Below are 23,706 nucleotides of genomic sequence, written 5' to 3' on the forward strand. Positions count from 1 at the left end.
CACACACACACACACACACACACACACACACACACACACATACACACACACATACACACACACACACACACATCTAAATAGAAAGATATACTTCAAGGAAATGGCTCACTCAATTGTGAGGGCTGATAAGTCCAAAATCTATAGGTCAGTTGGCAGGTGAAGAGCTCCACTGGCTTACAGGATTGCAGGAGGCTGGCAAATCCAAAATCTACAGATCAGGCAGTAGGCCAGAGAAATCTGCAGGCTAACATCCCAAGTTCTGGAGGCAAGGCAATGAGAAGAATGCAGGCTCAAGCGACAGAGAGAGAGAGAGAGAATGAGCGTTATGCCAGAATATCCGTTTATATTCTGGAGGCAGACTACACCCCCAAGGAAACTCCCCTTTCAACTGATTGGTTGATCACATTAGATCACATCATGGAAGGTGAATGTGTTATGTTAGGTTATATTAGGTTGAAGAATAACAGCCAGTCCAGTTTCTGGCCAAACTACTGAGAATCACAGCCTAGCCAAGCTGACACATAAAATTAACCATCACCCATCACTGTTGTGTATGTAAATTCCGGCCTTTTGGTAATCCTTAGAAGCATCTCTGAATGTTATTATTGTTTGTTTATACCCCACACCCAGGAAGATCTATAACTATCTCACATCCTTTTAGGCCTTTCTCCTATTCTACCTGCATTTCCCGCTATTCACAGAATGTATTTTTTCCTGATTTCAAATGTTGTGTCTGTCAGATTTTAGATACTATTGGTCTACTTGTAACACAGATAGTCCCTGACTTACGATGGGGTTCCGTTCCAACAACTCTGTCTTAAGTCAGTTTTCACATAAGTCGAATACCTCATTTTTTATTTTTATTATTATTGCCTTTCATTATCAATATCTTTATAAATCCAATCTTTGTCTTTGGGGGTTGGAAACGTTACATATAAATTTACAGTAATGATCACATCAGCAAATTACGTGATGCAACATTGGATGTAGTACATACTATTAACTATAAGATACACCAAAAAAAAAAAAAAAAAAAACAGTTGTAAGTGCAGGTCATCATAACTCTAATACGTTGTTAAGTCAGGGACTCCTGTATAGGCTTAAGTTGTGGCAGCTTTTTTCTAAAATCCTCTTAGTAATGAGGCTTCATTTTAAGAGAGTGAAGAAACTGAGGATGCTGTCTGTACAGATAGATTATCACCCTGGGTTCCAGGGCTTCTAAGACTAGGATGTATAGCAGGCTTGTAAAGAACTAGAATAATAGCACAACATTGTTCAGTATACAACATGAGTTTCAGTTGCATTTTTAGAGTATACCTAATACTTAAGATGTATTTCTTTGATTTGAAAACATCTTTTAAATGCTTCTCTCCAAATTTTAACCTTTCTAATGATACTGAATGACCATACAATAGAAGCGTTTCTTAGATAGAAGTTGTGTTTCTAAAGCTAAACCCTCCAGGAGGTGATGACCTCTTTCATAGTGCTCGAATACACTCATGATTTTATTTGGCTCAGATACCAATCCCTGCACCAAGTCAGTTATGGCAACAGTATCAGGGTCAACCTAATTTAATGCAAATGGAAGAAAATATAACAACTTTATGTAAAAACAACTCTTTGAGACTGATTTCCTCAGAATTTGGCTGTGGATAGGCAGACCCCTTTGGGCCCTATTTTTTCTTTACTTTTAATACATGGACAAGGAAGAGATGCTAAAGTATACTTTTAAGTCTAGCCCTCAAATATTTGATAAATAAATAAATGCCAGAGTTTATAGAACAAGATTATTAGATCTAGCTTAACAAACTTCTATTTATAAATTAATGGACTGTGTAGCTTTATTTAAAAAAAGCATGGAGTGCTTACAACTCTCTAAAAATAAAGTTAGGTTCTTCTGTTGCATCTGAAATGATGTATACTTTCATTTCTACAGTTATCCGTCTAATATATAAACTTATAAAGTGATCCTGACCCAATTAAAAAACAAACATCTCTTTAAAGTGTAGCTTCTGCTTTATCATAGATTAATTAAATCTTTTCACAGTCTTTACTGTGTGCTTTTGAGCCTATGGTCATTTACATTTGAGCCAACTATAGTAATGTCTTTCAATGGACAAAGCATGACAGAAAGTGTTGTCATGCAGAAATGACATTTTGCTCTTATTTTTAAGACTAGTGAGTCTAAAGTTTCTGCTCAATTCACTTTTTATGAATTACTACAATGATATATTATGTGATTTGATTGTTATAAGGTATAATAGTTATTTATATTAAAATTAAACTATTTTTTTTATAATCTGATTCATTTGTCTGTTTCATCAGCTATTTTTCTAAGATATTTAACTTCATTATTCATTTGACATTGTCCACCACCTAAGGGTGGTTATTGAAATAATTTTAAGAGGCTAAGAAACTGTTGAAGAAAACCCAAGAGTCTATGATAGGAAAAGTTGCTTCTTCTTTTAGAGAGAGAAAAGATGATGACAGCTACTTCTAAGAAAAGTTGCTTACATAGGTATTAATGATTAATAGACTAGTTCTGAAAACTTATCTTATTGACACAGTTAAAAAAAGTGTATCTTGATAGCAAGAAAAGTGCAGTTGTAATTCTCTATATGAAAGATTTCCTGCTAGAAGATGTAAGTAGTAGGGGAAATTTTTATGATGTGAGATACTACTGAAATTTTATTTCCTTCCAACTATTAAATATTTTATAGTAAGGAATTTTTAATACGACTCTAATGATGAACCTTTAAACCTAACTAATGCATATGTATCCTACATGATTATTTGAGTAATAATAAATACTTTTCAGTGCACACCCACATTTTTGAAACATTTAAAGATCAGTTTTAAAAAGTGTATAAAGTGGGGATAATTGCTGCAATAAAATCCAAACCTCTTAGTTACCATGGAATTCATGACCTTCACCTGCCTTTCCAGTTTTATCTCTCGCTGCGTCACTCCTCATATGGTCAATTCTCAATTACCTGGTAGTGAATTAATTCTTTTGGATTAGTTGTGATTCATACGCAGCAGGGTCCTGGGAGTGGTTCATCTGTCAAGCCAATTTGTAGTTAGAATTGGCTCTTACTGATTTCCTGGACCAAGCTGCATTGAGCATCTCTGCTGGAAATGGGGAGAGAAGGACTTGGAACACTGCCTTGTCCATCCTTCCCTTGCCAGGTTCCCTTCGGGCTTGGCTTCTCTCATTTAGTCTACAGTGCCCAGTCAAGACTAATGGACATATCCTGAGTTGATTGCAGTTTTGCTTTAAGTGTGATTTTCACACGACCTTCTTCCTGACCTCCATTCTACCCATTCACTTTTATTGAGAGAGGACTGCTATGCCTGTGTTACCCAATACTTTTTACTCCTTTGTTTTTGCCCATATTTCTCCCTGTTTGAATGCCCTTCTTGTCCTTTGGAAAACCTAACAACCACTTGATCCCATCAGAGAGAATTCATCATACCTTTATTTCATTCCCTTTACAGTATGTATTTTATTTTTTTCTATTTTAGTTAGCGATTTTTACCACTCTTCCTACTAAAGTATATGTTTGAAGATAGTGACCGTCTGTGTTTACCATGGCAGTCTTGTATAGTGCGGAGAGTTTAGATATTTAATAAAGGTGGTGAATCAGAGACTGAAAGAATGACTACTAAAGGAAGCCTCTGTTTTCTTTTTTGCTATTAACATTTTATCTTTTGAAATACTAGAAAAATGCAAGTGCTCATATGGGCTTCACCTAAACTAAGATGAATTAATTAAGATATAATTTAAGGTATAGATCTTCTGGTGTTTGTTACAGTGACATACTGAGGTATATCTTTTATCCGTTTTTCAAAATCTATAAATCATTGGAATAACATAAATATTTCTCAATGTGTTGTATAAAATATTTTATTTATATTATGTTCAAAATGAATGTCTTATCGTGTTCCATATTTCATTAAAATATCCACAATTGATATTGCTTGTTAGAAATAAAGAATAATTCTTTCTTATCAGTAGACTAGTGTCATAAATCTGATTGCTTGCATGTAAATGTACTATTTAATGGAAACCTAATTGTCTGGAAAATTTATCACTACAACCATATTTTATTCTTTCAGAAACAGATGGGTGAGATGAAACTACAGCTTGAGAATGTCATCAAGGAAAATGAAAGGTAGATCAATTAGCTATTGGTTCTTTTTTTGTTATTATCTTAGGTATCTGTTATTTCTTGTTATTTATATATTTTGTTATACATATAGTATACTGGTTAAGAGTGTGGCCTCTGGGGCCTGATTTTCAGTTTGATTCCTGGCTCCATTCCTTAATAGCTGTGTGACCTTGGACAAGCTACATAACCTCTTTGGGCTTTAGTTTCCTTATCTATAAACTGAAAATAATAACAGAACTTATTTCATAGGATTGTTTGTAAGGGATAGAGTAAGTGCTTGGAACACGGTACATAACAAGCACTTTTTAAGTATAGTAAAACCTGTGAAAGCTGGAACCTGTGTAAAGCAGAAAACTGTCAGAGAAGGAAATCTCAAATATTTTCCACTATATAGTGATAGAAAAGTGGTGACTGCACCCTGTCAAATGTGGAAAACTTGTGAGGCCCAGAAAAACAAGGCAGTCCCATCGAGTTCCAGCTTTCACAGGTTTCACTGTATTAGAAATCTTTGGTAGTATAGTATATAATATATATATATTATATATATATTATATAGTATATTATATATATATATTATGAAGCATACTGATAAAAATGAAAACCTGTCAACTCACCATCCAGCTTAAGAGCTGAAGTGTTACCTATACAGGTATATATATCCATTTTTCTTCCCCTATTCCATCCTTATTTTTACTGAGCCAGGGGTAAATACTATATTAAATTTTGTGTTTATCCTTCCCTTGCTTTTTGATTTTTCATGGGTATGTATATTCCCAAATAATAACTTGTTTAATCTTGCGTATTTTAATATGCAAAAAATAATAAAAATGGTATCATCCTATATATAGGCTTCTATTACTTGCTTTTTCACTCAGCATCATGTACAAGTACAAGAATTTTCGGTAGATGAAATTGCTGGGTCATAGTTTATATGAATATTCAGTTTTGCAATTTAATGCCAAATTAATTTTCACAGTGGTTATATCAGTTTATAGTCTCACCAGTGCTTTTTATGAGTTGTTATTGAGCCACATCTTTTATAAACACTTGTTCTTATCAGACTTCCTAAGTTTTATCGATCTGAGTGTTAGATGGTTTTTCATTGTTATTTTAATTTGCACTTTCCTGAATACTAATGTGTTCGACCATTTTTCAGATACTTATTTACCCAAGTTGTTTTCTTTTTCTATAAAATGCTTTTCATTTCTTTTCCCCATTTTTCTATTTGTTAGTTTATGTTTTCCTTATCAAATTGTGAAGGTACTTTATATAATCTGTATTCTGAATATTTGTTGGTTGTACTAGTCAGTGTCAATGCAGTAAACAGTAATCATTCTAGAAATTTCCAACAGGAAGTGGTTTAATTCACTTACACTTAAATGCTACTAGATTATTGGCTTCAGGATCACACCTTAGAAATCCTGAGGTCAGGAATTTATGCTGCTTCCACTACCTCTGTTGCCACCACTGCAGCATCATTTCCATGAAGCTGAAACTTGACACTGGAAAGTGGGGTGTAGGGTATAACTACAAGAGACACTCATGTCTATCCAGTTTTGCTTGTCAACTGCCATACCAACAGAAAAATGGCCTCAGCCTTACTTCTGCCTACTACATCTCCCTCAAGTACCTCTCATTGGTGAAACTTTAATTTCATCCAGAACTCCAGCTGCAAGAACATCTGGAAAATCTACTTTTACACTTTCAGCTGCTATGATGAAGGCAGGAATATGGAAAGTGGCAGCAATGAATATTGAGCACCAATGGCCCATTCAACATGCTAGGTGTTAGGTGTTTCAAATATCTTTTCCCAGAGTGTGGTATGTTTGATCATCAGGAATATCTGTTCTCCAGTTGAGTAGTTAATACTAAGAGGTTGAGAACACTGTTTCTTTTTGTGATGCTCACATTGTACCTGGCATGTTGCTGCTATGCCGTTAGGTGCCATTGAGTCAATTCCAACTCCTAGCGATCCTCTGTACAACAGAACAAAATACTGCCCAGTCCTGTGCCATCCTCACAATCATTGCTATGCTTGAGCCCATTGTTGCAGCCACTGTGTCAATCCGTCTCATTGAGGTTTTCCTCTTTTTTGCTGAGCCTCTATTTTACCAAGCATGATGTCCTTCTCCAGGGACTGATCCCTCCTGATAACTTGTCCAAAGTATGCAAGACGTAGTCTCACCATCCTTGCTTCTAAGGAGCATTTTGCCAGACTACTTCCAAGACAGATTTGTTCGTTCTCCTGACAGTCTATGGTATATTCGATATTCTTCACAAATATCATAATCCAAAGGCATCAATTCTTCTTCAGTCTTTTTTATTCATTGTCCAGCTTTCACATGCATATGAGATGATTGAAAATACCATGGCTTGGTTCAGACACACCTTAGTCCTTAAAGTGACATATTTGCTTTGCCCAATGCAATGCATCATTTGAGTTTCTGACTGTTGCTTCCAGGGGTGTTGATTGTGGATCCAAGTAGAATGAAATCCTTGACAACGTAAATATTTTCTCTGTTTATCATGATGTTGCTTATTGGTCCAGTTGTGAGAATTTTTGTTTTCTTTATGTTGAGGTGTAACTCATACCGAAGGCTATAGTCTTGGATCTTCATCAGTAAGTGCTTCAAGTCCTCTGTTTTCAGCAAGTAAGGTTGTGTCATCTGCATAATGCAGGTTGCTAACGAGTCTTTCTCCAATCCTGATGCCACGTTCTTCTTCATAGAGTCCAGCTTATTGGATTATTTGCTCAGCATACAGATTGAATAAGTATGGTGAAAGGATACAACCCTGACACACACCTTTCCTGACTTTAAACCACGCAGTATCCCATTGTTCTGTTTGAACAACTGCCTCTTGGTCTGTATACAGGTTCCTCATGAGCACAATTAAGTGTTCGGGAATTCCCATTCTTTACAATGTTATACGTAATTTTTTATAATTCACACAGTTGAACACCTTTGCATAGTCAGTAAAACACAGGTAAACATCTTTCTGGTATTCTGTGCTTTCAGCCAGGATCCATCTGAAATCAGCAATGATATCCCTGGTTCCATGTCCTCTTCTAAATCTGGCTGGAATTTTTGGCAGTTCCTTGTCAATGTACTGCTGCAACTACTTTTGAATAATCTTCAGCAAAATTTTACTTGTGTGTGATATTAATGTTATTGTTCAATAGTTTCTGCATACTGTTGGATCATCTTTCTGTGGAATAGGAACAAATTTTAATCTCTTCTAGTCAATTGACCATGTAACTGTTCTACATTTCTTGGCATAGACGAGTGAGCACTTCCAGCGCTGCATCCTTTTGTTGAAACGTCAATTTGTATTCAGTTAATTCCTGGAGCCTTGTTTGTTGACAGTGTCTTCAGTGCAGCCTGGATTTCTTACTTCAGTACCATGGGTTCTTGATCATATGCTACCTCCTGAAATGGTTGAACATCAACTAATTCTTTTTGGTATAGTGACTCTGTGTATTCCTTCCATCTTCTGATGCTTCCTGCATTGTTCAATATTTTGCCCATAGAATACTTCAGTATTGCAACTCGAGGCTTGAATGTTTTCTTCATTTCTTTCAGCTTGAGAAATGCCAAGCATGTTCTTCCCTTTTGGTTTTCTAACTCCAGGTCTTTCCACATGTCATTATGATACTTTACTTTGTCTTTTCAAGCCACCCTTTGAAATCTTCTTTTCAGCTCTTTTACTTCATCATTTCTTCCATTGGTTTTAGCTACTTGACATTCCAGAGTAAGTTTCAGAGGCTCTTCTGACATCCATTTTGATGTTTTCTTTCTTTCCATCTTTTTAATGACCTCTTGCTTTCTTCCTGTATGATGTCCTTGATTTCATTCCACAACTCGTCTGGTCTTAGTTCATTAGTGTTCAGTGTGTCAAATCTGTTCTTGAAATGATCTGTAAATTCAGGTGGAACATACTCAAGGTCGTACTTTGGCTCTCGTGGACTTGTTCTAATTTTCTTCAGCTTCAACTTGAAGTTACATATGAGCAATTGATGATCTATTCCACAGTTGGCCTCTGGCCTTGTTCTGACTGATGATGATATTGAGCTTTTTCCATCGTCTCTTTCCACAGATGTAGTCCATTCGATTCCTGTGTATTCTGTGCGTAGAGGTCCAAGTGTATAGTCACCATTTATGTTGTTGAAAAAAGCTACTTGCAATGAAGAAGTCATTGGTCTTGCAAAATTCTATCATGTGACCTCCAGCATCATTTCTATCACCAAGGCCATATTTTCCAACTACCGATCCTTCTTTCTTTCTTTCCAACTTTCGCATTCCCGTCACCAGTAATTATTAATGCATCTTTATTGCATGTTTGATCAATTTCTTCCATTTCTTCATCTTTGGCCTTAGTGGCTGGTACATAAATTTGAATAGTAGTCATATTAACTGATTATCCTTGTAGGTGTATAGATGTTTTCCTATCACTGACAGCGTTGTACTTCAGGGTAGATCTTGAAATGTTCTTTTTGACAGTGAATGCACGCCATTCCTCTTCAATTTGTCATTCCCAGCATAGTAGACTATATGATTGTCCAATTCAAAATGGCCAATACCAGTCCATTTCAGCTCACTAATGCCTAGGATACCAATGTTTAAGTGTTTCCTTTCATTTTTGATGATTTCTAATTTTCCTAGATTCATACTTCATATATTCCACGTTCCTAATATTCATGGATGTTTTCAGCTGTTTCTTCTCATTTTGAGTCGTGCCACATCAGCAAATGAAGGTCCTGAAAGCTTGACTCCATCCACATCATTAAGGTCGACTCTACTTTGAGGTGGTAGCTCTTCCTCAGTCATCTTTTGAGTGCCTTCCAACCTGAGGGGTCATCTTCTGGCACTGTATCAGACAATGTTCTGCTGCTATTCATAAGGTTTTCACTGGCTTTTTTTTTTCAGAAGTAGATCACCAGGTCCTTCTTAGTTTGTCTTAGTCTGGAAGCTCAGCTGAAACTTGTCCACTGTGGGTGACCGTGCTGATATTTGAAATACCGGTGGCATAGCTGCTAGCATCATAGCAACACTCAAGCCACCACAGTACAACAAACTGACAGACCTGTGGGAGTACCTGGCATAAGACATAGTAAAAGCTCTCTTACCGTCTAGATTAGTAGTTGGTCTACTGATTGAAGGAGTCAGTTAAAATGGAGAATATATGTTCTTTAAAAATATTTATCTTTGACTTTATATAAATACACTTTTATTCTTTAATTTTTTGGTTGGTTTGTACTGCCAACCTTTGGTTAGCAGCCGAGCGCTCAACCACTGTGCCACCAGTGCTCACCTATGAGACCCTGTGGGTTAACTCAATAACAGTTATTAAACAGCTAAGCTTTATTGAGCCTTTCGAATTCAGTTTAAGCTTCATAGACAAGCTAACTTTTTATTTAGATTTTATCACTTTGGGTGATATTTAATTTAATTATGCAATTATAATAACAGGTTGTGGCAGGTATGGTAGATTGCTCTAACATCTGTTCCAACTTTCTTTTAGTATGCCTTCCTGTACTGCAGAGCCTGGAAAAGTTAAAAACTAGTTCAGGATATGAATTAGGCTTTGCCAATGATATGCACTTGTAAGAGACTTGAATTGGGAGCTAAGTAGAGGGAGAGGCAGTGCATGAGGCGTCTATTGAGGAGAAGACTCTAACAAGTGTAGTGTGGCCCTAGAGCCAACTGTTCCAGCAGCAGCTTCTGTGGAGCTAAGGCGGGGTACTCTTGCAGGCAACAGCTCTGGCAATAACTTGCTAATGATCCCAGGATCTCAGCTAAAGGGGTGTGACCCTGGAACAAGCATTTGGTATAGCTACGTTCTGATTGTCCTGCTTCCTCATTATGACAGAAGTACCAGGACTCTAAGCAAAAGAGCTCTGCATTAGCTAAACCATTAAAACTGACTTTTTCCAGAGTTAACACTAGAAAACAGAAGTCAGCTAATTAACTGTGACAGCAGAAAGAGCAGCTATACAGAGAAGTGTGGTGCTACTAATGTTAATAATAATCAAGATAACACTGTTTACCTCCATGAAGCTTTATATGATTTCTCCTTTTGCTGTCAAGCGAATCAAATATGATAGAGCTCTTTTTTATTTTCCCATGGCTCTTATATTTTTGGAGCCCTGGTGGCACAGTGGTTAAGAGCTATGGCTGCTAACCAAAAGGTCAGCAGTTTGAATCCACCAGCCAGCCGTTTCTTGGAAACCCTATGGGGCAGTTCTGGTCTGTCCTGTAGTATTGCTGTGAGCCAGCATCTACTCAACGGCAGCATGTTTTTTTTTTCTCTTATATTTTAACTTACATATTTGGATATATACCAGTAGAACCAGAACTGTCTCACTCTTTTGCATGTAATATCTCTTTAAATATTTGTTGAACTTAACTGAATTATTAATATATAATTTTCAAGATTTGTTTATTGTATATAAAAAATAAATACTTAGAAAACGTTGTTGTTGTGTGCCATAGAGTAGGCTCCTTAAACTTTGGGGTGCTTAAATGGTTTTATTCTCTTAATTATCCTGCTGCTAACTTTGGAAAATCAGATAAAATTCATTTAATCAGTATTTAGAAACGAATTGCCATCGAGTCAATTACAAACACATTGTATGCTTGTAATAAGACAGGCATAAAAAATTTCTTTCAACTACATTTTCAAATAACCCCTAAGGAAAAAAGGAAGTGAAAGCTAAAATTAACAAAAACTTAAAATGAACGGCATTATCAAACTGGTGAGATACAGATAAAGCAGTACTGAGAACATTTTATCATTTTTACTTAATTGAAAATAAATTAATTAGAGCATTCTGTTTACAGTATTGGCAGACTAGGTAATTTGGACCCTTCTGAGAAAAAATAGAAAACCTGGACAGAAACTAGAAAATCTTGACAAAAAAGTTTAAAAAATCAAATCTGTTCAAAGGAATTGGAGGCAGTGAGGAATTATGGGGCAAAGATCAGGAAAAGAAAGAAATCTAGGTATATTAGTGTGCATTTGGGGTTACTTTTTCCTAGATACATCTCCCTGTCCCAAAAGAGGTGGAGAAAAGTTGAAAACTGAGCAGAGTTAACAACAAATTTACAGTTCTAGAGAGATAAAACTTGAAATTCAGGGCCCATCATGCTTGAGATTGAGTGGCCCACAAACTTCCATGTGTTGAGTTGGGATACTCTAGGAATAAGAGTGATCAAAAACAGGCCAGTCCTCCAAAGGACTGAAACATAGCACTGAACTGCCTGAATCCTTGATGTTGGCGTGAGGTAATCAGGGATTGCTAATACCTCTAGCCACCTGAAAAAAATAAAAGGAAGGTCTTTTTAGAGGAAGATAACGTCATCCAAGGCCTCAAAATGTCTCTTTAGTTTTTTACATATAGTATCTAGTTTATATCTGTTATTGAAAAAAAGAAAAAAAACTAGTGATAGGAAGATAGAAGACAGCATGGTAAAAAAAATAATAATATGTAATAAAGACAGATCTACAAGGTTGGTCTTTTAGATAACTTTTAGATAACTATATTCAATGAACTAGACAATAGTGTAATTTTAGCAGAGAACTAGAAATTCTAGAACTGAAAAAATCCAGTAATGGAAATGAGACATAACTAAAGGGAGAATTAGTTGAATTCAACTTATTCAGAATGAATTCAGAATTCAGAATGAGACAGACCATAATGTAAGAGACATAGGGAAATAGTGAAAAGAGCTAATATTCATGTAATTTGAAATTTTCACCTTTGAGTTGTATTTATTATACATAATTTCTGCTTTATGATTATATTAAATAATGTAATTTTGAGTTTTTCTGATATTAAATTGTAAATTTTTTTTCCTCTTAGGTTTGTATCATTTTAAAATAAAACAATTCATTAGATCTTTTTGTAACTTCTTTTGCTTTTTTTTTGTATTTGTTCCAGAACATTGAAATATCTGTAATTTATTTAAACTTAAGATTGTTTTTTTTTCTTTTTATTGTTGTGCTTTAAGTGAAAGTTTACAATTCAAGTTAGTCTCTCATACAAAAATTTATACATACATTGTTTTGTGACCCTACTTGCTCTCCCTATACTGTGACAGCACACTCTTCCTTTTCATCCTGGATTTCCCATGTCCATTCAGCCAGCTCCTGACCCTCTCTGCCTTCTTATCTTGCCTATGGACAGGAGTTGCTCATATAGTCTCATGTATCTACTTGAGCTAAGAAGCACACTCTTCACGAGTATCATTTTATGTGCCATAGTCCAATCTAATCTTGGTCTGAAGAGTTGGCCTTGGGAATGGTTTTAGTTTTGGACTAACGGAAGTCTGGGGGCCATGTCTTCCTGGGTCCCTCCAGTCTCAGTCAAACCATTAAGTCTGGTCTTTTTACTAGATTTTGGGTTCTGCAGACCACTTTTCTCCTGCTCCGTCAGGGACTCTCTGTTGTGCTCGCTGTCAGGGCGGTCATTGTGGTAGCCAGGCACCATCTAGTTCTGGTCTCAGGCTGATGAAATCTTTGGTTTATGTGGCCCTTTCTGTCTCTTGGGCTAATACTTGCCTTGTGTCCCTGGTGTTCTTCATTCTCCTTTACTCTACGTAGTTTGGAACCAATTGCTGGATACAGTTAAGATTATTTTTGAACTTAAGACTTTCATAGTTATGGTCAAGTTTATGTAGGAATTGCTGAAAAATAAAGCTCCTTAATAGTCTTGGTTTCATGACCAGCGATCATTTTAATCTACTTTGTTTATTAACTGGAACTAGTAAGAAGTCAGTTGAGTTTTGTGAAACAATGACGAAAGTGACAAATAATTCTACAAGATTTAATGTCTCATTTTCATTTAATTGACTAGCTGAAACTGCTATCATATTCTACAGATTTCTCTGAATGGCTTGTTTTATCATTTAATAGTATGTAATATCTGAATTTTACCTTTTTGAAAAATTTAAATCTCCCTAGGACAAATCAAATTATTTTTTAATTATTTATGACCAATTTAATGCATCTGAGATTATTATATAATCTTTTTATTTTCATAGCATAGTATTTAATGGTGATTAAACACTTCTAATATTTGATTTAAAGTGTACGTAAAAGTGATTTTGCGTAAAAAATGATTTTTGACCCAAATGTTTATTTTTAATTGTCTCTGAAATGGTAATTACTGCCACTGAAATTAATTTAAATTATCATTATTATGTTAACTGTTTGTTCTAAAGGTTACATGGTGAATTAAAAGATGCTGTTGAAAAGCAATTGGAGGCCCTTCCCTTTGACACAGAGATGGGAAATGATATATATACAGATGATGAAACAGTCAGGAACCTTCAAGAACAATTGCAACTAGCCAATCAGGTGACTGACATATATTTTTAAAATTATATCCTGAAAAAACAGAATTTTTAAAAATCTGTCTTAGTCATTATTTATGAGTGATAATAACAGGATAACACTTGATGCTTTTCTGTAGTTTAGAAGGTTTCTGATACTGTCTTGTCCTCAGGTATTAAAACTTGTTATAAATACCCTCATTATTTATTATAAATATAGTTGCCAAATATCTATTTTAATTGATTTTTTATAAAAATATTTTTATGTCAAGGAAATTTTTAAAGAAAAAAAAAAGTCACCAATTATGCTACTTGCTAAATTTACAGGAGTGTTTTGTTTTGTTTCACATTTTTCTGTGTTTCCTTCTGGTACTGTATTTCTTCAGTTTTCAAAGATTATAGAATTATAGTTTTCTAAAGTGGTTCTTCTAGAATTATACTTTTTTCCTTTTTTTCTTCTCTCATAGTAATTGAAATCTTTGGGAAGCTATGTTATATATATCTTATTTTTCAACACTAATTTTTTATGAATGTTCACATAAAGAAATTTGATTTTAATTAAAATTTAATTTAAAATTTATAATTTTAAAGCCCAGGTATGTCATGTCTTGTATGAGTTTAAATCCTTATTCATCTACTTTCTTGCTGTATGATCTTAGAAAAATCTCTTTGTGCCTCAGCTTCCTCATTTATAAATAGGTTTTGGAAATTCTGAATTACAATTTGGATTTTAGAATTGTCTGTGAAAGGTCATTATCGTTGTTCCTTGGAAATCTGGTTTTGGAATTCTTATGAGATTGACATTTCAGGTTAACCAGAAAGGCTCTACTTAGCTTTACAAGGAATAGGTATTTAACACTGAATTTTTAAAAATAATTTGTAAAGGGAAGGAATTTTAAAAAAGTAATACAGAAAAAATAATAAGGAAAGCATGTTCTTTTGTTTGTTCTAGACTAGTGTTATCGAAAAGATTTATAATTGTTTTCTATATAAGTAAATAGATATTAATTTAGACTCATAGTCTTTCTAACCAGATATTAAATGCCTCTTTCAAAAGCTGTGATATAATATGTATTTTTTATTACACCTGCAAAAGATTGCCAGTAGACCATGTCTAAAAAGACTGCATCTCTAAAAAGCATCTCTATATAGCACTTTGCGATTATGATACATACCTAACATTTTCTTTGTAATTGTACATGTGTAGATTATTTATCTTCCTTTATGCGTTTCTTTTTTCAAACATTATACTCACAGGCTATACTCTAGTAAATACTGTCATGCAATAATAAGTAAAATTTACTGACTCATGAGGTGCAGCTCATACTTTAATTCCCTTCTTATTTCTGTTAAGACCAAATGCCTTGTGTCTGTTCCTCTCAAGACTTCTGCGTCACTTTTCAGTGCCACACTGGAAAGAGAAATGGACACCTTAGACAGTTATTAGCATAGCCATTATCTACTTTAGTTGCTATAATTTCGCATGCTGAATTTTATGGAAACTTGGAAATTACCTGTTCTTTTTTATGCTATACTTCTCTGCTTTGGTTTCATTTAGGTTTCTAGAGTACAAAGAAAAATATGTGAGTAGGACAAGGGATATGTGGTTAATCACATATTCTCCTTTGAAATCTCTTGAAAAGAATATTGGATCATATGAAAACAATGGCAAATTGAGAATTAGTGTTTGACCCCGATACATATTGCCCACAACCGTATATTCTGGTTCTCTCGTTTCCTACTCCTTCTCCTGCTGTCTTTACTGCTCCTTTCTTTGCCTTTCTCCATCTGTATCTTTAGTCTCATATGCCTCTGAAGTTGGTTCTACTTTTTGCTACATTCGGATTAGTAATTTATAGAAGGTTCAGTGAGGTCCAAGTTTGAGCAGTGGAAAAAAAATTGACTAAAAACAAATTTTCCCGCATAATTTATAATGTACATTGTATATAAATAGAAAATTTTAAATGAATTAGAGTTTAAACAATTTTATAAAATATGAATAATATAAAATGTTAAGAAATTCATAAAACAATGTAAATGTTCTGTTTATTACTTATAAATGAATGTTTATGTGTTAATTTGTTTTTAAAAGTCTGGTAAAACACATACACTTATATTGTATCCATCACTAGATTGAGAGCCCTTTGTGTCATGCATGAAAGCTGCATGACTCCAAACTGAACAGATAAAAACTAAATTAAATACAACTTAAAGTAGAAAAATGATAATTCTTTACTACATTACACTTTATCAAATAATAAGCCTAGAAAGCTTAACTGAAGATATTTTCACTGAGTCCACAGATATTTATGAGGTGCCTATTATATGGCAGGCACCACAATAAGTGTTGAGGATACAGTGAAGAATGTTGGTTTCTACTTTCGTGGAGCATACAGGCTTCTGGAGGAGGTATAGCAAGGTGATTAAGTGTTGGGTTTTGGAGTCAAACTGCTTGAGTTTGGTCCCCGTTCTACTTTCTATTTCTGTGATCTTGGAAAACTTATTTGTGCCACATCTTCCTCATTCATAAATGGGGATTATAGTAGTTCTTATTTTATTAAATTCTTTTGGTAGTTAAACAAACAAACAAAATCCCCATAAAGCACTTAGCATAATGCCTAGCACGTATGTAAGTTAGTAAATGTTACCTGTTTTTTTTTTTTTTTTTTAATTTGGTTGTTGTTGAGAATATACACAGCAAAACACAGACCAATTCAACAGTTTCTACATGTCCAGTTCAGTGACATTGATTATAGTCTTCAAGTTGTGTAACGTTTTTGCCCTCCTTTTCTGGGTTGTTCCTCCCCAATTAACATAAACTCACTGCCCCCTGAGATTCCTATCTTATCTTTCGAGTTGCTGTTGTCAGTTTGATCCCATATAGATAGTTCTTGAAAGAGCACAGTGCTCTCAAGTCAGACATTTTTCACTAGTTAAGCTAAAACAATTTTTTTGCTTTTAAGAAGATTTCAGGGGATATTTTTTATTTAAAGTTTAAAGATTATCTCAGGGCAATAGTTTCATGGGTTCATCCAGCCTCTGTTATCATCCTTAATGTCATTCTTATTAATCAGAAAGATAGACAAATAAGAATTAAGTTGAGGTGCAAAATGTACTATGTAGTGAAAGTGTTTTGCTTTGGAAGCTGATAGCACTAATACAATATTAAGTACTTATATTTTTAATATAGAATACTTTGTTCTGTTCTGGTAGTATGATTTGTAAAAACCTTTCTGGAGGGTAGTTAGGCAGTAAGAGCCTTAAAAATATTCATATCCTTTGACCAAGTAATTTGATTTCTAGTAACCTGTCCTTAGTAACTGTATAAATAATTATGACCATTGTGTAGTATTTATGATAATGAAAAATCAGAACTACTTTGAATATCTAAAAACGGGATCAGTTTAATTGTGTTTTACTCAAATGGTGGATTATTATAACCACTTAAAAAATAATGCATTAGTACAGTGGTTCTCAAATTTGAGTGTGTATCAGAATCACCTGAAGGGCTTGTTGCAACGCATATTTCTGCTCCCTCTCCCCCGCCATGTTTCTGATTCACTAGACCTGGATGGGGCTCAGGGATTTGCATATCTGACAGGTTCTGAGGTGATGCTGCTGCTGCTAGTCCTTAGAGAACCTCTGCTCTAGGAGAATCTCTTACTGTCTTTTCTCAGTGGTTGTCCAGGTGATTCTTGTCATCAGGCAGGTTTGGGGAGACAGTGCAGCCTTTTGTGGTATGAGGCATTTTTTTGACCATTCCACGGAGAAGGAAACTGAGTCTCAGGTAAATAAAGTGGATTGTACAGGATCATTCAGCCAGGAATTAGGAATCCAACCCAAGTCTTCTGGCTCTGGATACTGTGTTTGACTACAATTTTTTTTAAACTGTGTAAGTTTTGGATAAACTAGTCTATGGTGTTAGAAGTCAGGGCAATGGTTGTTTAGGGGGACGGTAGTAACCAGAAGAAATCACAAGAGGGGCATCTGGCTTATGGATGCCAGTAATAATGTTCTGTTTCTTGAACTGGGTCCTGGTTACATGGATACACTTGGTAAAAATTCATGATTTGTGCTTTTTCTGAATGTTATATTTTAATAATAGTTTACTTAAAACTTATATACATATATTTATTTAAAATATATACTCATGCTTCCAAAAATGCTTCTCTTTTCACTGCACTATCTTACCTGCTTCTTACTAAAACTAGGAGAGTAGATTAGCTCTAACCTGGGATTTAAAATTTTGGACTTTGGAAACAAGCAAAGGAAGGTTTCTTCCCAGCTTTGTCAACAACTTCCTGAAGGACCCTGTGCAAGTTGCCTGAACCTCAGTCTTCACTTCTCTAAAAATAAATAGTCTCTACCTCCTAGGTTAGCATTTCTCAACCTTTTTGGTTTCAGGACCCCTTTATACTCTTAAAAATTATGGAGAATCCTAAAGACATTTTTGTTTTTTTTCAGTTATATATTGATATTTATTTTATTAGAAATTAAAACTCACTTTTTTTTTTTGAATAAAGAGGAGCATAAGCACATATTCCATTAGCCATCAGAGCGATGACAACCTCACACATCAGGTAGCCTTTAGAAAACTCCCCTGAATGCTTGTGAGATGAGAGTGAAAAAGGCAAATAATGTCTTCACATTATAATGAATATAATTTTGGCTTCAAGGACCCCTAAAAGTGTCTTGGGGACCCTAAAGCTTCTTGTATCACACTTTGAGAATTGTATTAAAAGACTAATTAATGACTTGAGAAATCTCTCATTATAAAATGTCAAGTGAAAACAGTACAATACAAACATCACTCCCCACTGTGTTAAAAGAAAACAATATGAAGCTCTCCCCCAGAACCACATCTATAAACATGAATATATCTGATAGTTATAATGATGATTATATCCAGATATTAATAGTATTTATTAACGGTGTAAAATTGTAGGTGATCTTATTTTCTTCCTTATTTTTGTGTATTTTCCTAATTTTCTACAAAAAATATTTATTACTTTTACAATCAGAAAAAAAGTCTTGTACTTGAGGAGGGATTTCTTCTTCAATAATTTCTAAGGCTTACACTTTTTGTAGAACAAGAACTAGTTGCCATCAAGTTGATTCTGACTCATGGTGACCCCATGTGTGTCAGAGTAGAACTGTTTTCCATAGGGTTTTCAATGGCTAGTTTTTTGGAAATAGATCTCCAGGCATCTCTTGGTGGATTCGAATCTCCAACCTTTCAGTTAGCAGCTGTTGTGGATTGAATTATGTCCCCCCAAAAATGTGTGTATCAATTTGGCTGGGCCATGATTCCTGGGAGTGTGTGATTTTCCCATGTATTGTAAATCCTGCCTCTATGATGTTAATGAGGGAGGATAGGTGGCAGTTGTGTTAGTGAGGCAGGACTCAGTCTACAGGATTGGATTGTGTCTTGAGGCAATCTCTTGGGTTATAAAAGAGAGAAGCGAGCAGAGAGACAGGTAGACTTCATACCACCAAGAAAGCAGTGCCAGGAACAGAGCACGTCCTTTGAACCCGAGGTCCCTGTGCAGAGAAGCTCCTAGTCCAGGGGAACATCAGTGAGAAGGCCAACAGAGAGAAAAAGCCTTCCCCTGGAGCTGATTCCCTAAATTTGGACTTTTAGCCTACTTTACTGTGAAGAAATAAATTTCTCTTTGTTAAAGTCATCCACTTGTGGTATTTCTGTTATAGCAGCACTAGATGACTAAGACAGCAGCCAACTATGTTAGCTATTTATACCACCTAGGGACTCCCTATGGAACAAGGAGAATTATGTAAACGTATATTTCTGATTTAAGGCTTTTAATTTGGCCATGAAATTCTATTAAAAAGACAATTGCAAAGTAAAGTTTTTTTTCTTTTTAAGTTTATTCTCTAAATTATTACCAATATATTTTCATATCATCCAAAAATTATAACCATCTTTACACAAGTTTTATTTTTATTCTTTGACTTTATTTATAAAAACATGTTCCGTAAAATAATATGATCCATTTGTAATATGCAGTAGCCTGCTAATAATGGGTTATAAAATGCCTTTGTTTTATAGGAAAAAACCCAGGCAGTGGAACTCTGGCAAACTGTTTCTCAGGAGTTGGATAGACTGCAGAAACTTTACCAGGAACATATGACTGTGGCCCAGATTCATGTAGTTGAAAGTCAAAAGCAGAAGGTACTCTTGGGTTTAATGGTTTTTTGTATATCTATAAGAAATTACATTCTGAGGAAACTCAGTTTTGTAAAGGATTATCAAAGTCTCTTTATATCAAAATAAATAGATCTTTAATGGTTAGAAATCTCTTGAACAGATAATTAAAGTAGTACCCAGTCTACATTGGGTTCTAGAATGTGATTAACAATAAAAGCTGTATTTAGTTCGAAGAAGCAGCTGTGTGTATTGGTGAGGATTATTATATACAAATGGACCTCCAAAACTTTTGTTTGATTTCCAACTTGGATTCAAAAACAAACAAAAACTGTGCATTAGGTCATGACCAGTAAAGAAACCTTGCCCAAGTATGACAATTCTATGTAAAATGAAAATGTTGACACCTTTAAATAGGTGTCACTAAATAGATGTCAAGTTTGTCTAACAAAATCAGAATACAATTTTACAATAGGAAAGAATCTGAATGATTATTACGGACTTCTTTCTATCCAAAGTAAGAGTCATTTTGTATTCTTTCTGTTGAGCAGACATCTAGCTTTTGCTATACATCTCTATTGACAAGAACTCACTGTCTCACAAGGCCATCCATTCCATTGGGAAATCTGCCTTCTTTATTATTCCATTGATTCTTTTTCTACTATGAGTAATATGGAATCATTCCAATTCTAATCCCTTTTCTGTGGATTTTGAAAAGGCAGCTGTCATGCCTCTCTTCAACTCTCTTGTACAGACTTTTCAAATTCCAGTTTATGACTGTTTCTGTTATTATCATTATAATTAGGAATTTCTACCTAAAAAAAACATAATAATACTTACATGATGCTTTGCAGTTTAAAAAATAATGTTTCTACACATGCCCTAGTTTGAAAATAATCCATCTGTGGTCTGATTCTTAGGACTTTTACCACTGAGATCCCGAAACCATTTTTAATATAAGTAAGTTCTTTGGATCTATTTCCTTACTGAAGTCAGTCAGCTAAGCTTATTACGTATATTTTTTCACCTGAATAAAATCATTCTTGTACTGTAGCTGTGCAGTTAGTTTTTTTTGTACAAGACTTTACATTTTTCCTTATTTCCCTGGTTATTAGTCTTTAATTCTGCCCTCCCAACTTTGTGTCATCTGCTCTGCACAAATAATATTTAAAGGACCAGAACAATAATCAAACACTTGAAAATGTGGAGTTCTCAAGCCATGAGAATTTTTGAAGAAGGGACATGGCATAATAAATTGTGCTATGGTTTGCATTGTAGGTTTTGAGTGGGTTTAAATGTGATTTTCCATTCTTGGGCAGGCATTCATAGCATAGTCACAGGAGCAAGTTTGAGTCAAAACCAAATCAAGAGGTTAAAGAATTGAAGAAAAGTGCCCGTTAAAAACCAAGCCATTTCCATTAAAAAGTTTTCTGATTACATGAATAAACTCATTAAATGAATAGATCTGCAAATTTATAATAAATAAATGATAATACACTAAGTAAATGAAATATCTCATATTTTGTTCAACTAGCTAGTGATTGTTAGTAATATTTCATTTAACTCTCTAGCATGTCTGTTTACTAATGGGTTGATTTCTAAAAATAATGGGTTTCACATAAAACATAAAAAGCTACTTTAGTTTCAGCATTGCCGCATTTTTTAAACTTTAAGAAAAAAATTATTATTTCTTCAACTATTAATTCCCATAATAGGAATTATCAGAAATGACTGATTTTATCTAGAGTTAGGCAAAATGATTTTAGATTTGATTTTAGTTCAATTTTAAATATGGGTTGTAAATACAATGTTGTTTACTCTACCTCCCTACCTTCCTGTTTTAGGATCAGCTGACTAATTTTCAACAACTGACCAAGCAACTTCATGTTACTAATGAGAACATAGAAATGGTAAGTGTAACCATCCGTTTAGTGTACTCATTTATTTAAACTAGAAATTGTCACTATAAATACAGCATCGTATTTATTTATCCTAATGCACGTCAACAACAACAACAAAATATTGCATGATGTTAAAATAGGCATAACTCTTCTTTTTATCTGTTTTTCACATTTAGTAACATATCATGGGTCACAGTACTTTTTGGAGATCTAAAAGCTGAAATCTATTTGAAATACGTTCTAATCTGAAAATATTCTTAGACTCCTTGGTAGGATCTCCTAAGAATAGACTGTGAGCTTCTCAAGAGTAGAGCTCATGCTTTATTCTTTGTATTTCATCTAGCACATTGCTAGCTATATAATAAGAATAGTGTGATGTTTGTTAAACAAATGAATAGCCCAATTCCTTAAAAATATTAGGAAACTAAGAACCATTTGTTTTTTGACTGACCACTTGTACTAACTTTCCCTATAATTTTTTCCTAAAACCAATATAATTTGCTCTCCCAGTTCTGCTCTTAACTTTCTTTTCTGGACCTTCTTAGAATTTTATTTTTACCTCATTGTTAAGTAATAGTATTATGACATCCCAGGTAATTCATCTCTTTCCTATCTTCATTCTTGCTCAGTTACACTGCTCCTTCTTAATAGTACCTAATGAAAATGTCTTTGTTTAAGAGTGGAAATGTGCCATCAAAAGTAAGTTATCCAGTTTTATTCTATATTTAAAAGTGTTTTCCTTTAGCCATGTTAAAAAAAAAAAAAAAAAGGTTAAATCTCTGTCTATTCTACTTATATTAACATTTAGGAATTTCCAAGCACTTATAATTTTTGATAATATATTTCTTAGACTTTTAAAATAGTATCAAAGTGCTCCAGAACAAAATGACCAATTTTCATAATTAAGAAAGTTTTTTTTTATATTAAATATATTTCTGTATGGATTAATACTGTAACCTAATATCACTTTATGAGAATACAATAAGTAAATGAAATATCTCTCATTACCAATGCACATTAGTAATATGCAGAAGGTAAAATACCCTTACCTGACTGGTATGTGAAAGTACAAGTTTATACATACTTACTACGTCTATAGATGCAATGAGAGTTTCCATTTCCTAGAGTTCTCTTACTGAAATTATATTCTTTTTTGAGATTTTCTCATTTCTTTGAAATTACTCAAAAATATTTATTAATTGCATACTAAGTTTTTTGCCCTATTATAGGTTCTCTAAGTTGCAAGGGAAGTCTGTGTCTAGCCACAAAGCCTCTGTGTACTTGGAAAAAATATGACTGACATATGAAATAATGAGCAATAAGATCCCAAAGTAGATGATGTTTGAAGGATCTTTCCTTAGACCTTTATAACTCTCTAAATTCTATAATATTAATATAATATACCCACTCCTCACTTATTTACATGGTTAGTTTCCAAAGACCAGGTCATTATGTGAAAATCAGTGTTACGCAAAAATGAAGAATGACCACATCAGATCGCAAAATGGAGGGTGACTACATCATTATATAACTGCCAAATTACATCATTACAAAACTGCCAGACCACTAAGAATCATGGCCATCCAACTTAACGCATAACCTTAACCGTCACAGCCAGCATTACTCTCACCTCGCACCTCAGTGTTTGTTACTGCTATGCATACTTTGTTAATGTGCAAAATAGTTGGATAATAGATTTTTTACTATTGTTGTAAATGCGAAATATCGGATAATGAGATAGTCGATAAGCGAGGAGTAGGTGTACATAATTTCCTTTCTGACCACAATACAGAACAAAAAAGCCATATTCAGATGCAGTTGTCGAGCTCTAGCTGTTTGCTAGCAAGTCAAATGCCTTAATTCCCAATACTATCTTCTTGAAATGCGCGATTCCAATTTATACGTCCCCTAATTACTCCACATCATTTATCCCTGGGCTTCTCACAAATAGTCAAAAACAGAGACATTAATTATGCTAGTACCAAGATAGTACATAATAAAGCACTAATTGTACATTGCAGACATTGTAGAAGTCAGAGACATGAATCACATTGGACTGAAGTGTAGCTTTACAGGAAAATTTGAAAAGATATTAGAGGTCATCTAATGATATAGACATCTTTCTTTTACATGCTTTT

General features: G+C 34.3%; 1 protein-coding gene across 1 annotated transcript in view; it reads left to right on the plus strand.

The window, feature by feature from the left end:
* SCLT1 (sodium channel and clathrin linker 1) overlaps positions 1-23,706 on the plus strand; it is a 202,004-nt gene that overhangs the window by 33,326 nt on the left and 144,972 nt on the right. The window contains exons 5-8 of the mRNA XM_004389281.2: positions 4,120-4,175; positions 13,394-13,529; positions 19,572-19,694; positions 21,512-21,577. Coding sequence (XP_004389338.1) covers positions 4,120-4,175; positions 13,394-13,529; positions 19,572-19,694; positions 21,512-21,577 — 381 coding nt within the window. The remainder of the gene's footprint in view (positions 1-4,119; positions 4,176-13,393; positions 13,530-19,571; positions 19,695-21,511; positions 21,578-23,706) is intronic.

Source organism: Trichechus manatus, unplaced genomic scaffold (assembly GCF_000243295.1).
Source record: "Trichechus manatus latirostris isolate Lorelei unplaced genomic scaffold, TriManLat1.0 scaffold00239, whole genome shotgun sequence".
In the NCBI taxonomy this organism is placed as follows: Eukaryota; Metazoa; Chordata; class Mammalia; order Sirenia; family Trichechidae; genus Trichechus; species Trichechus manatus.